The 13,540-nt window shown below is 37.7% G+C and overlaps 1 protein-coding gene across 1 annotated transcript; it reads left to right on the plus strand.

Moving 5' to 3' along the window:
- The first annotated feature begins 586 nt into the window (after positions 1-586).
- On the plus strand, positions 587-12,925 carry ubap1 (ubiquitin associated protein 1). Its single transcript, XM_015379879.1, has 7 exons — positions 587-737; positions 2,761-2,807; positions 5,080-5,204; positions 5,537-6,340; positions 6,438-6,596; positions 8,631-8,732; positions 10,155-12,925. The coding sequence occupies exons 2-7, from the start codon at positions 2,768-2,770 to the stop codon at positions 10,293-10,295; spliced, it is 1,371 nt and encodes a 456-aa protein (XP_015235365.1). The 5' UTR covers positions 587-737; positions 2,761-2,767; the 3' UTR covers positions 10,296-12,925.
- The last annotated feature ends 615 nt before the right edge of the window (positions 12,926-13,540 follow it).

The following is a 13,540-nucleotide window of genomic DNA, read 5'->3' on the forward strand; positions in this document are numbered from 1 at the left end:
GCCACAATGTAAAAAAAACGTTAGAAAATCTATCCTATGGCACCTTTAACTGATAGGAAATGAGGGTGTTGTTGACAGCTTTGAAGTCAAAAAGACTGCTCAAAACGGAATCATAGGTGCTTTAGCAATTACGTAAATTCTTTGCACACTTTTTAGAAAGTTATTTTGCTTTTTTAATGTTTCCCCTCTAATAACTATTAATAACTTACTTGATTTGTAAGGCATATATTTTACATTCTTTAAACATATTAATGATCTAACATATTTAACATTAAAGGAACAAACAATTATATTAAACCAGGATAATGGATTTTTATTGAATTTAAGTTCTCATTAAAAGATAATGAGTAATTGATCAGGTAAATTTTGAAATATAACATTTTGAAAATGAGTTTCACTTCGCTTGAATGCAGTTTGATTATTTCGGTAAATGACATTTCCGCTGATATTCTAATTGTTAGGCACACTTTAATCTAAAAAAAATGTTAAACATTTATGTTTTTGTTGTCCAGTTTTTGCCTAATGTTTTCTAAAATCCGTCCAGTCTGACGTCATGGGGTGAGTGACATCACACAGGAACCACTGGAGGGAGCCCGACAAACCAAGATGGCGACCTACGGCAAAGCAGGAAAGAGGTTTTACTTGGACTAAAACTCATTCCGAGAGCAGTTTTTGTCGAACTTTCATCGTGGATAGGCTTCGTTTGGATTTCACAAGAGGGGACTGAGTTGATACTGGTGAGAAAAGCAATATTTTCAATTTGCGGGCCAGTTGTTTAGCTGTGTGAGGGGCGGTGGCAGCACGTAACGTTAGTCAGGCCACAGCCGATGCTAAGCGTATTAGCATGAACGGTGGCGTACGCCGAGGACCAATACACCGTGTTTTGCTGTGTTCGTCAGTGTATACTTTAAGTCCCCCCTATCTTTCCATATTGGCTGGTAAAATAAGCCACGTTGAGTTTTTTAATCCGCGCGTTTGGATTACGCTTAGAGATTTATGCTGTGCTGTAAACTAGCTAAAGCTGTCCAAATGTGTTGTAATGTGTGAAACTTGACAGTCTGACAGCGCGTATTATAAGACATATTTGTCAGTTGATGACCTACTACGAGCTAGTTTGAGATTAAGTTAGCTTATAATGAATTTTATTTCCTGTCATCCTGTTGTGTAAGTTAGCTAGCCTACATTTACTGTTTTTTATCATTCATATCAGAACTATATCAACATAGCATCAGTGTTTCCGCGAGTTCATGCAAAGCTGTTGCAATGCGGAACAGCAACTTGTGATGGTGTGGTGTTATATAACTTTATCCCCAAGTCCTGTTAGTTACTAACTATAGGTTGACGACTAAGTTGAGTTTACACATCGTTAACCAGCGTTAGAGATCAACCACGATAAGAGAACTGGTCATGTGCGGTTCGTGGCGCATTTATCAACATCAAACACAACCAAGTAAATGCTAAAAGATCATTTTGAGCTTAATTTAAAGTTCGGGATTTTGCTTGTAAATATACTCTTTATTAATGTGATAAGTGGTATTATAAAAAAGGAAACGGTCTCGTTTTTTTTTTTTCATTGTATCTGAACAGTTTCCTCTGTTTTGGTCACAACCAGGCTCTGTTTCTGTGTGACCAAATAGCGGAATTGATTTCAGATGTAAATGACTGTCAAGTATTTGCTTAGGAGGAAAACACAAGAAGGTTGCTGTTGTCTTTAACATACTCCACTGTGTACTGTGTTATCATTGGTGGACGGGTGGGGGTACATCTCTTTAACATCCTTTTTTTTTGTATCTCTATTTTGGTACCTACCTAAGGTTGTGGATGGAGCTGTACAGTCATTCACTTTTGCGATATATTGTCACAATTATTAAAAATGCAACCACAAAATAAAGTACACTATTTTAATTGTTGTTGCTTTAAAAAAGATACACTAATTTTCCTCATCCCGGCCCTTTAGATGGTTGTAGTTGGCTTCAAATGTGTTTGCTGACACAGAGAAGGAAATATAGAGTTGTATCTTGCGTGTAAATCCATGCATGCATGCAAGCTAGCAGAAAGGACTTTTCTTTGCAACAGTAAAATCCCATGACAATGGACTTTGGACAAGAATGGATTTAAGGCAATGGAAACAATATACCCTTGACCCAAACATATGATGCAGTTGGTGCAAAGAAAAATTGCACCTCCAGTTTTAGATAAACTAAACAATAAGCTAATTATCTGAATTTCAAATCAAAAATGCCTTTCAGTTTAAACGGAAAGTTGCTATCACTCGTATGGTATTATAGAGGTTTCCTAAAAGAGCTGTTATAGATGTTGAAGGCTACCACAAGGGTCTCCTGTAGCAAATTATCTAACAGCTAAAGCCTCTGACTAAAAAAAAAAACACGCGTTCTGCAATCTTCTGATGTGGTTGCTCATGCCTCTATGATTTGCCAGATTTGTTTTCATGATCTACATTATTGAATAAGCAAAGCTGTTATCAGAATAATGTCTTTCAAGTTGTCTTTTGATTTTGACTGAGTTTGTATTATTTGGTCAGAAAATTTTTTTTTTTTTCAGGGATATATGTCTTTTAGTACCTGATACTACTTCATTTTCATTTTGTTTCTATTTTATATCATGCTACTTTGGAACATGTGATTTTAGATGCCTTAGGATAGTTATTGAACCATATGAACCTCTGAAAAAAGTCATTGCTTGTCATTTTTCTTGCTACAAACTTCCCTGAAACACTAAACTAATGCACTCTTTCTGTAGGGTCTAAATGGCTGCGAGGAGGTCTGGATCAGATGCGCATAACAATGGTAAGGGCTTATGTCTCATACATTCGTTTTAGATTCGTAATTTAGATTTAAAGCTGTCTTTGCAGTTTTATGTTAATATTTACAATTGGATCTGGTAGCATTTCTAGCTGTTAACAACTTTATTCCCTCTTGAATGCAGAGCCTTAACCCTGGGGCCGAAAAAAAATACTGAGATTGGATGATTATTAGTGAATTATTTAGTAATGAAATTATTGTTAGCTGAAGTATACAGACACTGAAATTGAATTGAATTCAAAATACTCTTAGTAATCCCAAAGGGGTATTCAGTTCAAAGAGGAAATTCAAAAACCCCATTTGCTAAAATAACAGCCCACTTAAAACCATTATTAAGCCAATACTTTACAGAAATACATATAGGGCTGCAACTAACGATTATTTTAAAAATCGATGAATCGGACGATTATTTTTTCGATTAATCGATGAATCGGACAAAAAATATTTTTTATATTAACCTCTTTATTCCAAAATAAACATTTTAGACAGAACAAACAAGCACACAAGTACAGGTTGCTCATTAACTGTACTGGTACAATATGAAAAATAAATGTGTAAAAACTACGCAAACTTACATGAGAGTAAAAAAATGTAGCTGTACATCCACAAAATATAGGGTACTTTGTTTCATAAAGCGCAAAAAAAGACAGGTATTTTTGTTTTTAGAAGCCCCTAAGGGGTTCAAACAATAGGCCCCCCCATTTCAACAAATGAGGTTTCTTTAGAATAGAAGAGTTCTGCCTTTTAAGATAGGAAAGTATAGCAGTTAAAGTTGCTACTTGAGAAAATACTGAACCATAGAGATAAAAATAGCCCTGTGATTCAAATTATAAATTGTATTTGGAATAAAAATGAGAGAACTAGGGGTGCTAAAAAACACATCCTCCAAAGACAGATATTTACATGGGAATGTGGCATATAATTAATTGACATATTACTGATCTTGCTGGATTTTATTCTGCTTTACTTCCATAAATTGCAGGATATTCTTTACTTTATCTTTGCCAGAAGATTTAAACTTTAAAAGCCTTCCCCTCACAATTTGCAAGTTCATTTATCTATAAAGAAAATATAAACGCTGCTTAAGCTAATTCAAATGAAATTAAAAGTAAAATAAGTAGCCAACCTTATCACTGTCTGTAACCTACTAACAAGGTAAGGAAAGCATCAGACGAGCTACCTGAGAAACTAACGTTACGTTTCCCCACTTTAAAACGAAACAAACATGGTTGCTCACCCTGCTGATCAGCTCTCTTCACTGCCATTGAAGGCTACAACGTGTTTCCTTTTCAGGTGCTTCCGTGCCATGTTAATTTGTTTTTACAATAGTTGCATGTTACGACTTTTTTCGCTTTACAAAGCGCAGGCTATTTTAATAATTGTGATCAGTTTGCGCCGTCAATCCCGGCGTATGCGCGCTTCATTTGCAGTCTGGACGCTGAGGGTAAAATCCTGCGCATCTGACTGCAGCGCTGAGAGGGATTCCTGTGGGAGCAGGAGAACGGGGTTGGGATGGAGGAAGCGCCCCACGGCGGCTGATGACGCATTAATCGCGCGACACAACTAATCGTTGATGAAATTCGTTGCCAACGCTTTTAAAAGTCGATTTTTATCGATTTTATCGATTTGTTGTTGCAGCCCTAAATACATATGTTTGGCATTAAGGATGAAAAACCTTGTAAGTGAATATGTTCTATGCTGAAGATATTAAGAGGTGTTTTTAAACATTAAATTAATTTTTTACATATTTCTTTTAACTTTTACACAGCAACAATTTAAATCAAAGTAATATAGGTGTATTATAGGTGTAATTAGATCGATGACCAATGGCATAAGATGATTTAAGTATAAAATAAGAAAACAAGGTATTATCTTATTTCAAGTGCGTAATATCTATTGATCTTATATTAAGGGCAAAACTACTAATTCCATTGACAGATTATTTTGTTAACCTGCTCAAATTAAAGGTCAACCACACTGATTGCAAGACATTTTTATTTTATGTTTGATCAGTTTTTGCAGTGTGCCATGTTTGTGAAATGTGGACAGATGTGCATTATTTTTATATTAGCCAGCTAATAAAGAAAATCGTCACAAAAGGAATGATTTGCTAAAATAATCGATAGCTGAAGATCCCCTGAGGTGGATTATTTCCTCAGAAACTGCTGCAGTTCCCAGTCTGTTAGTCTGTTAACTTGCTGTTTCTGGTCATCAACCTCTGCCTATGCTTCCAGTAATCATCATTTTCTGTACACAGGACCCACCTGCTACCTTGATGATGTTCCTTTCAAGTTAAACGACAAATTCCGATGTCCAGCTAAAGTGGGGTTACCCGTTGGTTTCTGTATGCCAGATTATAAAGCTGTACTTGCAGACACAAAGGTTCGGAGAACATCTGGATTGTCTTGCTTTTTTGCTGTTGTTTTTGTTACAAATTTTACAAATATGCATCATGATAGAATATAAATGATAAACATAATTTTAATACACTCTATTAATAAATACATTTGCATCTCTCTTAATATTTTTTTGTTAAAAATAAACGATCATAGAAAGGCATATCTGAAAAGAATTAATTTCGTTTTTTGTTTTTCTGTCCAAGCTTTCTGGTATTAAGAACCTTTAGAATTTTAACATTATTATCAATGACTAACACTGTTATTATTTTCTCCGGACCCTTTTCCATCCTTATCTTTATTTTATCCTCTGAACAGTATGACTTTACACTGGAGAGGCGTAGCATTCGCTGGGGGATGGATCTTGCTGATGCCAGAGCAGCAGCCGTCAGAGCAGAGGAAGCAGCAGCCAAGCAGGAGGCTGAGAGCAGGGAGTCGGTGTCTGGGGACATTGATGGAGGTGGAGGGAACAACCTTCGCTCTGCGGCAGAGGACCAGGACCTTCCACCACCAGCGCTGAACCCTGTCCTGGCAGGGCTGAGTCACAACGCCATCCTCACTCCACTGCCTGCCCCCAGACTTGGCCCCAGAATATCCCAGGACAACACTCCACAGCCACAAAACCTCAATCTAGCCGACTTTGAGCGGGAGGAAGACCCCTTTGACAAGCTAGAACTGAAAACCCTGGATGATAAGGAAGAGTTGAGAAACATTCTACAGAGCCAACCTCAACCTCCACCTTCTGTATCTCCACCTCAGCAGGGTTCAGTATCTCGTGGAAACAGCCCGTCTCCACCCGGCACCAACACCAGCATCTCATCCAAACCAGGCTTTGCTCACAAACCAAACGGTTTGGTTGCACTGCTTGATATAGACAAAGTCGGACATCCCGGAAGAGCGGGCTTAGAAACAGACGATCGGCCTTGTAACATCCGCTCTCTGACTTTCCCCAAACTCTCTGATTCTGGCGAACCAGAGTCAATAAAAAGCAGCCCTGCATCTGAACCTATTCCTTCTCCCCGACGGAACCTACCTAGGTTCCATCCGCCATCGTTACCAAAAACACAAGTTATTATTGCCCCTGAGCCTCCCAGCCACATCAAGGGTGGAACACCGAAACCGGTTGAGTTTTCACTAACATACTGCTTATTTCTTTGAGGTATGTGGGGAGCTCTTCGATACTCATCGTGTTTGTTGTGTGTTGTTTTCCTTTGACTAGACCAACCCTGGAACAGGATCTACTGGTCTGCCATGTGGGGGAGCTCTTCTCAGCATGACGCCCAGTGAACGTCAGTGTGTGGAGACTCTGGTGGGAATGGGTTACTCTTATGAGGAAGTTCTACGGGCCATGCAGAGACAAGGCCAGAATGTGGAGCAGGTTGGGCTTCTTTAGCCTTTTAATTCACATAAATGTGCCTTGCTATCACATTTACTGTTTAAATGACCAGTATCTATAAGTGAAGCCTTTAGCCATAAGGTTAAAGTTTTTTATGATGTACCACAAAGGAATAGACCAGGTTTGATGCACTAATTATATAAAATCTCAACTGACCAACTTTAACTTCAGCCTTATGAATCCCTCTGTTCCAAGGATTTTTCAAATTACGTATTTGGGATTCATCAGTCTATCATTAAATGAGGAAATTTCACTGTATTGTTTTATTTTCTTCTTTAATTTTCCTCCTTAATTTCTGATCATACACTCCTGCTGTTGACCTCTTTCATTTATGTTCGTGTATATCTGAATATCTGAACATTATTCCAGAAGCACTTTTAAGGTCATAAACTGATGTTGGAGGAGAAGGCCTGGCTCTCATTATTTGCTGTAATTCATGTCAAAGGTGTTCTATCAGGTTGAGGTCAGGAATCAGTGCTGCTCAGTCAAGCTCATCCACACCAAACTCTCTCCTTCATGTCTTGCTTTGTACTCTGGTGTAGAAGAAGAAAATAGCTATCTATCTCCTTCTCCAACTGTTCCTACAAAGGAACAAAGTCCAGAATCTCTTGGTATGAAGAATTCATTGTACCAATCTTTCACTGAAACTACTGGAGGCAATGCTAGCCCCTGAATAACGGCTACAGCTAACAAGAAAAGCACTCGGAGATAACAGATTCCGCCAAGTAGCTAATATCCCCTCTGACATATTAAAGTTTAAGTTAATACCTGTTTTGGCAGAATCATTAATAAATTACTTGAAAAAGATTATCTGGATCATCATTATTTGTTGCCAGTCAGAAAACACATCTTCTCTGAAAAAGTAAGTAAAATCTTTTCATAACTCTTTTTCAGTTGTTTTGAAAAGTGGTAAGTCACCCGTCCTGCAAACAGGAAACCTGGGTTCGTATACGGGCTGGGGGAATGAGCTGCCAGTGTTCGTCATTAGGCAAGACCTTCATGTTACTTGATGTAGCCCACTGCTCCCAAGGGGATGGGTTAAATGCAGAGTTAATACTGTTGCTCTGTATTTGTGACAGTGTAATGACAATAAAACACTGGGGGGGAAAAAAAGAAATTATCCCCTCTAACATTTCTTTTTCACTGGGAGCTACACGGTCAGTCAATCGAAAATTGTTATAAAAAGCTGATTTTTTTAGCTGTTACCTGAGTTACATGACTGTTTAGTTATAAAACTTATTGGTTGTATCACAGTGAAGGGATCCACAACTAGTTGAAAATGGTGGCCTAAATATCTAATTTTCCTATTTACTGAAAAATTGTTTTATGTGATATGTTAAAACGTATACATACTATAAAAATTGTATATCCTTTTACTCGTGTTCGCCATTTTTTTCACCTGGTTTGATGATGGGGAAGTACTTAATGAACTGAAGCAAATGTGTAAAATGTCAGATTGTGTCGCTGCCTGTAAGTTTCCCTTGCAGTTATACATGAGATATTCGTTTGGAGTAAATGTAATTAGCTTTGGATCTATTGTTTACTATATTAGTTAGAGCTAACACCATCAGCAGAAAATTAATGTAAAGTAGGAATCAAATCGAACAATAATGAATGACTGTTTAATTTGGCAGTGAAGCACATTTCAGTTGTAACCAATCATGCTAATATATCTGAGATGTTTTATCTCAATGCTAACCATACGCAGCTTCAGGTAGAAACTAGCTTTTTGTGTCATAACTAGCTCTCTGTCTGGATTGCATATATAAGAATCAGTCACACAAACACAATCTACGTTGGCCAACCCGTCCCTCTTGCTCTATTTAGTCATCTTTATCTTCATCGCCTGTTGGCCATTGGTGTAATTTTTTATACACCTGTTTCATTTCCATAACTCCCTAATGTCTTATAAGACATTTTACTTTATTTCTTCCACAAAGAGAAACAAACAGAAGCTACCGATGAAGGTAATTTATTGGAGACAATTGCTGACATTTACCTCTCCTCTTTCCCAAGGTATTGGACTATCTGGATGTTCATGGCCGTCTCTGTGAGAGGGGCTTTGATGCCAGTGCTGTGGAAGAGTGTTTAGAGATGTACCACTGCTCAGAGGAAAAGGTTTGTCTTTTCTTGAGTTCTTTCTTTATTAGTTTATTTGTAAGGGATGGTACACATCAATTAATATTTCTGTCATTGTGTCAGTATTTATATATATATATATATATATATATATATTAGTGCTGTCAAAATTATCGCGTTATTAACGCGTTAACGCGAGGCCATTTTAACGGCGATAATTTTTTTAACGTGAGATTAACGCTATGTGGTTTTATGGTACAATTTTCCAAGTACATCCCGCTGCAGCCTGCGGGAAGGCGGGGCTGTTTTCCCCCAGTCTATGCATTTCTCATAGGCTTCGACAGCGGAGCTCCTCAAGGGAAAAAGACACTCATACACTGGGTGACGCTAGTGCCTTTTCTTTAAGCCCCACCACCAACAAACAAGTTGAGTGTCTGGTAACTAGTAGCAACCTGCAATACGCTGAGAAAACAGATTACTGAGGTGAAATGGAATCTGCTACGGCACTCTTGCTGTCTGTGTACGCAACAGGTCGGTATCGTGTGTCTGTGTGTGTGTGTGGGTGGGTGTGTGTGTGTGTTCTCATTTTTGTTAAGAGGCTGAAAAGTAACTTTCTAGAGCATAGACTCCATCTAGTGATGTCGGTCTGTTGATTTTGATGTATTGATTGAAAATTGTTCATTATTATCTTGGTTAATTAACATCTAATGTTAACTCTACTAAATTTTATAGCAGTAGGGTAAAATGCTTGTCTTTGTTCAAAAGACTGTATTAACTGTAAAGACTGTCTTTTACATCAGCTTGTTTTCAGGGCCTTTTTTTTGGCTACATATTTGTTATTTTTTGCTACATGCCTCCCCATCTTCTTGCCATATGTTTCTATGGCATAAATCAGTATCTGTGACCTGTTTTCATTTTTAAAAAAGAACATTGGCACAAACCTAGCCTGTATGTATTTTTTTGTATGTCATCGAGAGTATTTAAATGATTTTCAATCAGGAAAAAAATGTGCGATTAAAATGCGATTAATCGCGAGTTAACTCAGGCATTGATGCGATTAATCGCGATTAAAAAATTTAATCGATTGACAGCACTAATATATATATATATATATATATATATATATAATATGAAGCCAGTTTTCAGCTCTTGTTCATGGCCAATGCCAACAACATTTATAAAAAAATAAATATAAATCAAACATAGAAAATAAAAAATGAGGCTACATACTTATAAGGGGAGGTCATCATTTCAGAGAAATTAGCATAAATATGCACAAATATTTTGAAAGTAACACCCGAACCTAACATTTAACGGAGTCAGGCATCAGGAGGTTGGTAAGATCTGATGAACACATTGTTGATTTGATATTTAACTAGTTTTTTAACTGAATCCTGAATGAATTTTTTCACTGCTAATAGAACAGACTGTGATGCATTAACATTTCATCTTTGCTTTCAGGCCTTGCAGTATCTTGAGCTCATGTCCAGATTTGGTGAAATGGGGTTTGAGAGAGACGCCATCAAAGAGGTTCTGTTGGTACACAACAACGATCAGGACAAGGCTCTGGAGGATCTGATGGCGCGTGCCGCCGCAAGCTGAGCCAAGGCAGAGGGCAAGCCAGCGCTCTACCCTGGTCATCTGTCACCGCTCCCATCCTCGAGTCCTTTTCCCTCTGCCTACTTTATCTCACTACTCCCTACCCTTTTGCCTTGGATGTGGGAAGGACACCTGGGAGGCGATTCCTGTCTGTGCTAAAACATACCATGCTGCAGCACTTCTGAAAACTGTGTGCCTAGATTGGATTGAGTTTACCTGTACCAATACTAAATGCTGATTTCAGGTACCGCTGTGTTATTGGAGTTTTTGATGACTGAGCTGTCATTTCGATGCTACTCTTTGCTTCCTCCTGCTGCAAAAGCAAATGGGGAGGAGTTAGTGGCAGGCTCTGTGCACATCATGGGGAGACTTGAGGGAACTTCAAGAAAACTCTTAAATAACAAAGCTGCCATCTTCCACTGCTTGTTGCAGGCGTCGCACATGGTGATGGGTGTGAAAAGGTCGAGAGAAGGCCCAGTTTGGAATTAAACCAGCTCAACGTAAAAAAAAAAAAAAAAAAAAAAGGCACAATTACCGTACAGAGCTGACTCTCAAGAAGTGCCCTCTGAGCTGTTGTGCCCTGGACCTATATCTGTTCTTTATGCTTTCTTACATTCATGTCTTACTTGTTTCTGTTCAGTTTGGACATCAATTCTTGTCAGTTTAAAGGTTGCATTTATATAATTTCTGTTATAGGAATTTGATTATAGACCATTAGTCATAAAAACTCTGTTTGTGAAAGAGTGCCCTGCTGCGCTCCTCAGCCTTCACTGGGGAAAAAAAAAACCTTGATACAGTGGGAAATGTGGAATCTTTTTTTCTAAAACAAGTACAGTATATCCATTGCCCCAGTGTCACTCATACAACAGGTTTCACCATTCTAATATTTAAAATTCTACACTGACACTTTGAGTTAAGATTTATGAAGAGTTTGGTGTGATTATGTAAGATATGTCAACGTACAAATGTGACGTTTACAGACTGGAAAACATGGAGGCAAAAAGATGTGAGGGTTCTTTTTTTTTGCAGCCAAATCATAGTGCAATAGAGACATTTCATTTGTTATGACTGTTGACTTGCACTTTGAGCCTCCAAAAATGTTGAAAGGAATGGTCTGTAAAGCCTTACTGGATATGCGGTTGAAAGAAAAGTTTCTATTTTATTGATTTCTGTCGTTTTCTTCCTTACTATCAAACCAGAGGGATGGAGAGTTGATTTTCCTCTAATGTATTTGAACATTTATGTGGCGTCTATTTTTTTGTTTTTAGTTACATTTTTTTTTTCTGATTGGATGATCATCAAACAGGAGAAAATAATTTTTATTGCTAAGTGTCAATGGGCTTTTGAAACAATATTTTCTCAACTTGAGTAGCAGCAGGAATGACTGAGATTTACATTTACATGGTATAGTTTATTGATATGTGAGATGTATCAAGGCCATCATAAGCGATTAAAACCTTAAAATGAAGAAAAATAGGTTCCCAAAACTGGCTCTGTGCCTCAGTGGGGCCCAGTATATCATCCATTGTTCAAAGGCAAGCACTCTAATCTATATAAGGCAGCAGATTCCCTCAATATGAGTCTAGTAAAAAGTAAAAAGGCTGTCGTATCGCACAACAAAGGGTAGCACATGTGTATAACATAATCGAATTGTTTTTATTTAAAAAAGATGAGCAACAGTTTTCTCATATTGTTGCTTAATTTAACATTAATTTGTATGATAAACTTAACATTTATACTAAAATATGCACATCAGTAAAAGAAGTGTTAAAAAAAAATATAGATTTTAATATATTGACTTATTTAGGTGAAAAAGGCTTTCCGAACCAACCTGTCACTGTTATAAAAGGATTCAGCTGTAAATATCTAGAGTGGCTGGGTTTAGGTTCATTAGCAATACCCAGACCTTACTATGGCCATATCTGTAGAATCAGAGTCGTATTAATAGAATACATCAAATGGAAGTAGGACCAAAGAGAACAAAATTAGAACAAATGTGAAACGTCAGCCTACAGTGAGAGTCCATCTTTCAAAAATGGCCGACACTGGAAAGACTAGCCTACCAAAACTATTGTAAGAGGACTTCGATGACTCATTCAGGAAGTTTCCACCCAGCCCTCAAGATCGGATCTGATGTACTTCAAGCCTCACCTGATCACAGTTCCTAATTCAGTAGTTTGAGAGACACTGACTCAGTGGCAGACATCCAAGGCCAGAACCACTGCTGACAAAAAGATCCTAAAGAATTGTCTTACGTTCTCCTCTGCAAACACTAAGACCTGCATAGTGGTGATAGTTTCATGATACGTAGGACAGTTTAAGGAGGAATTTCTTTTAACCTTTACCTAAAAATCCTCCCAGAGATTGCCTGACCCATCAGTTTGTGACCAGAAGCCAAAGGGACACTTAGGTCATGCAAGATGAAAGAACAGCAAATAGTGCGGCGCCCTTGTGGCCTAGTTAAAGCTCCAATTTAAACATGCTGTTGTGGCATCAAGAATCACCAGAGGTGACTGAACATGAACATTGAATCAAACTTCCCCCACAGCAGTGTAAGAGACTCACTTTCAGTCATTGCAAACACTAAATTGAGTTGTTACTGCTTAAGGTGGTAAAAAAAAAAAGTATAAAATAAAGGGAATAAAGGGCAGTTTGTTTTTTTTACATGGATGTATTGGTTTGAATAGCTCTTATTCATCTAATAAATTAAAACAGCTTTTTGGATTTATTAAGCTGATGCTTGTCTTTTGGGGGGGGGAAAGTATGTTTGACGAGCATTGTAAGCTTGTAAAAATGTCGAATAAATAACTAAATGTAATTTTCCAGTGCTTATCGGAGCACTGATTTACTTTACCTTATCTGGATATCCGGGGGCAACCCCAGTCACCAAACTACTGATGTTGACTTTATGAAGCCTGAGCTATTCAGACACTCTGGTAAATCTCAATAAGGGAAACCATCCCATGCCTTATTCAAACACCTGTCTTCTTGAGGACACACCAGTGAAATTACATTTTATAATGGTACTTTTGGGATATAAAAAGTATTGGAGTATAAAATACCTTTCAGACTCATAATTAGTTGGAATCCCCCGCTGCGAAATCATGAAACTTCATTTGAGTTCCTCTAGAAAGCACTTTAAGTTCTGTAGGTTTGACATGACTGACAGCTGCTCCTTCCTTTTCTATTTAATTTGAATTAAGAAACACAGAAGTGATATTATTGTCTTCACACTTAAGTTGTTTTTG

Source organism: Cyprinodon variegatus, unplaced genomic scaffold (assembly GCF_000732505.1).
Source record: "Cyprinodon variegatus isolate N-32 unplaced genomic scaffold, C_variegatus-1.0 Scaffold202, whole genome shotgun sequence".
In the NCBI taxonomy this organism is placed as follows: Eukaryota; Metazoa; Chordata; class Actinopteri; order Cyprinodontiformes; family Cyprinodontidae; genus Cyprinodon; species Cyprinodon variegatus.

What these genes read in the sequence shown, in the direction of transcription:
- ubap1 (XM_015379879.1), top strand. Translation starts at nt 2,768, where the DNA reads ATGGCTGCGAGGAGGTCTGGATCAGATGCGCATAACAATG. An exon ending in CTGTACTTGCAGACACAAAG is followed by an intron (nt 5,205 to 5,536) that starts GTTCGGAGAACA and finishes TCCTCTGAACAG; the next exon opens with TATGACTTTACACTGGAGAG. An exon ending in AAGGCCAGAATGTGGAGCAG is followed by an intron (nt 6,597 to 8,630) that starts GTTGGGCTTCTT and finishes CTCTTTCCCAAG; the next exon opens with GTATTGGACTATCTGGATGT.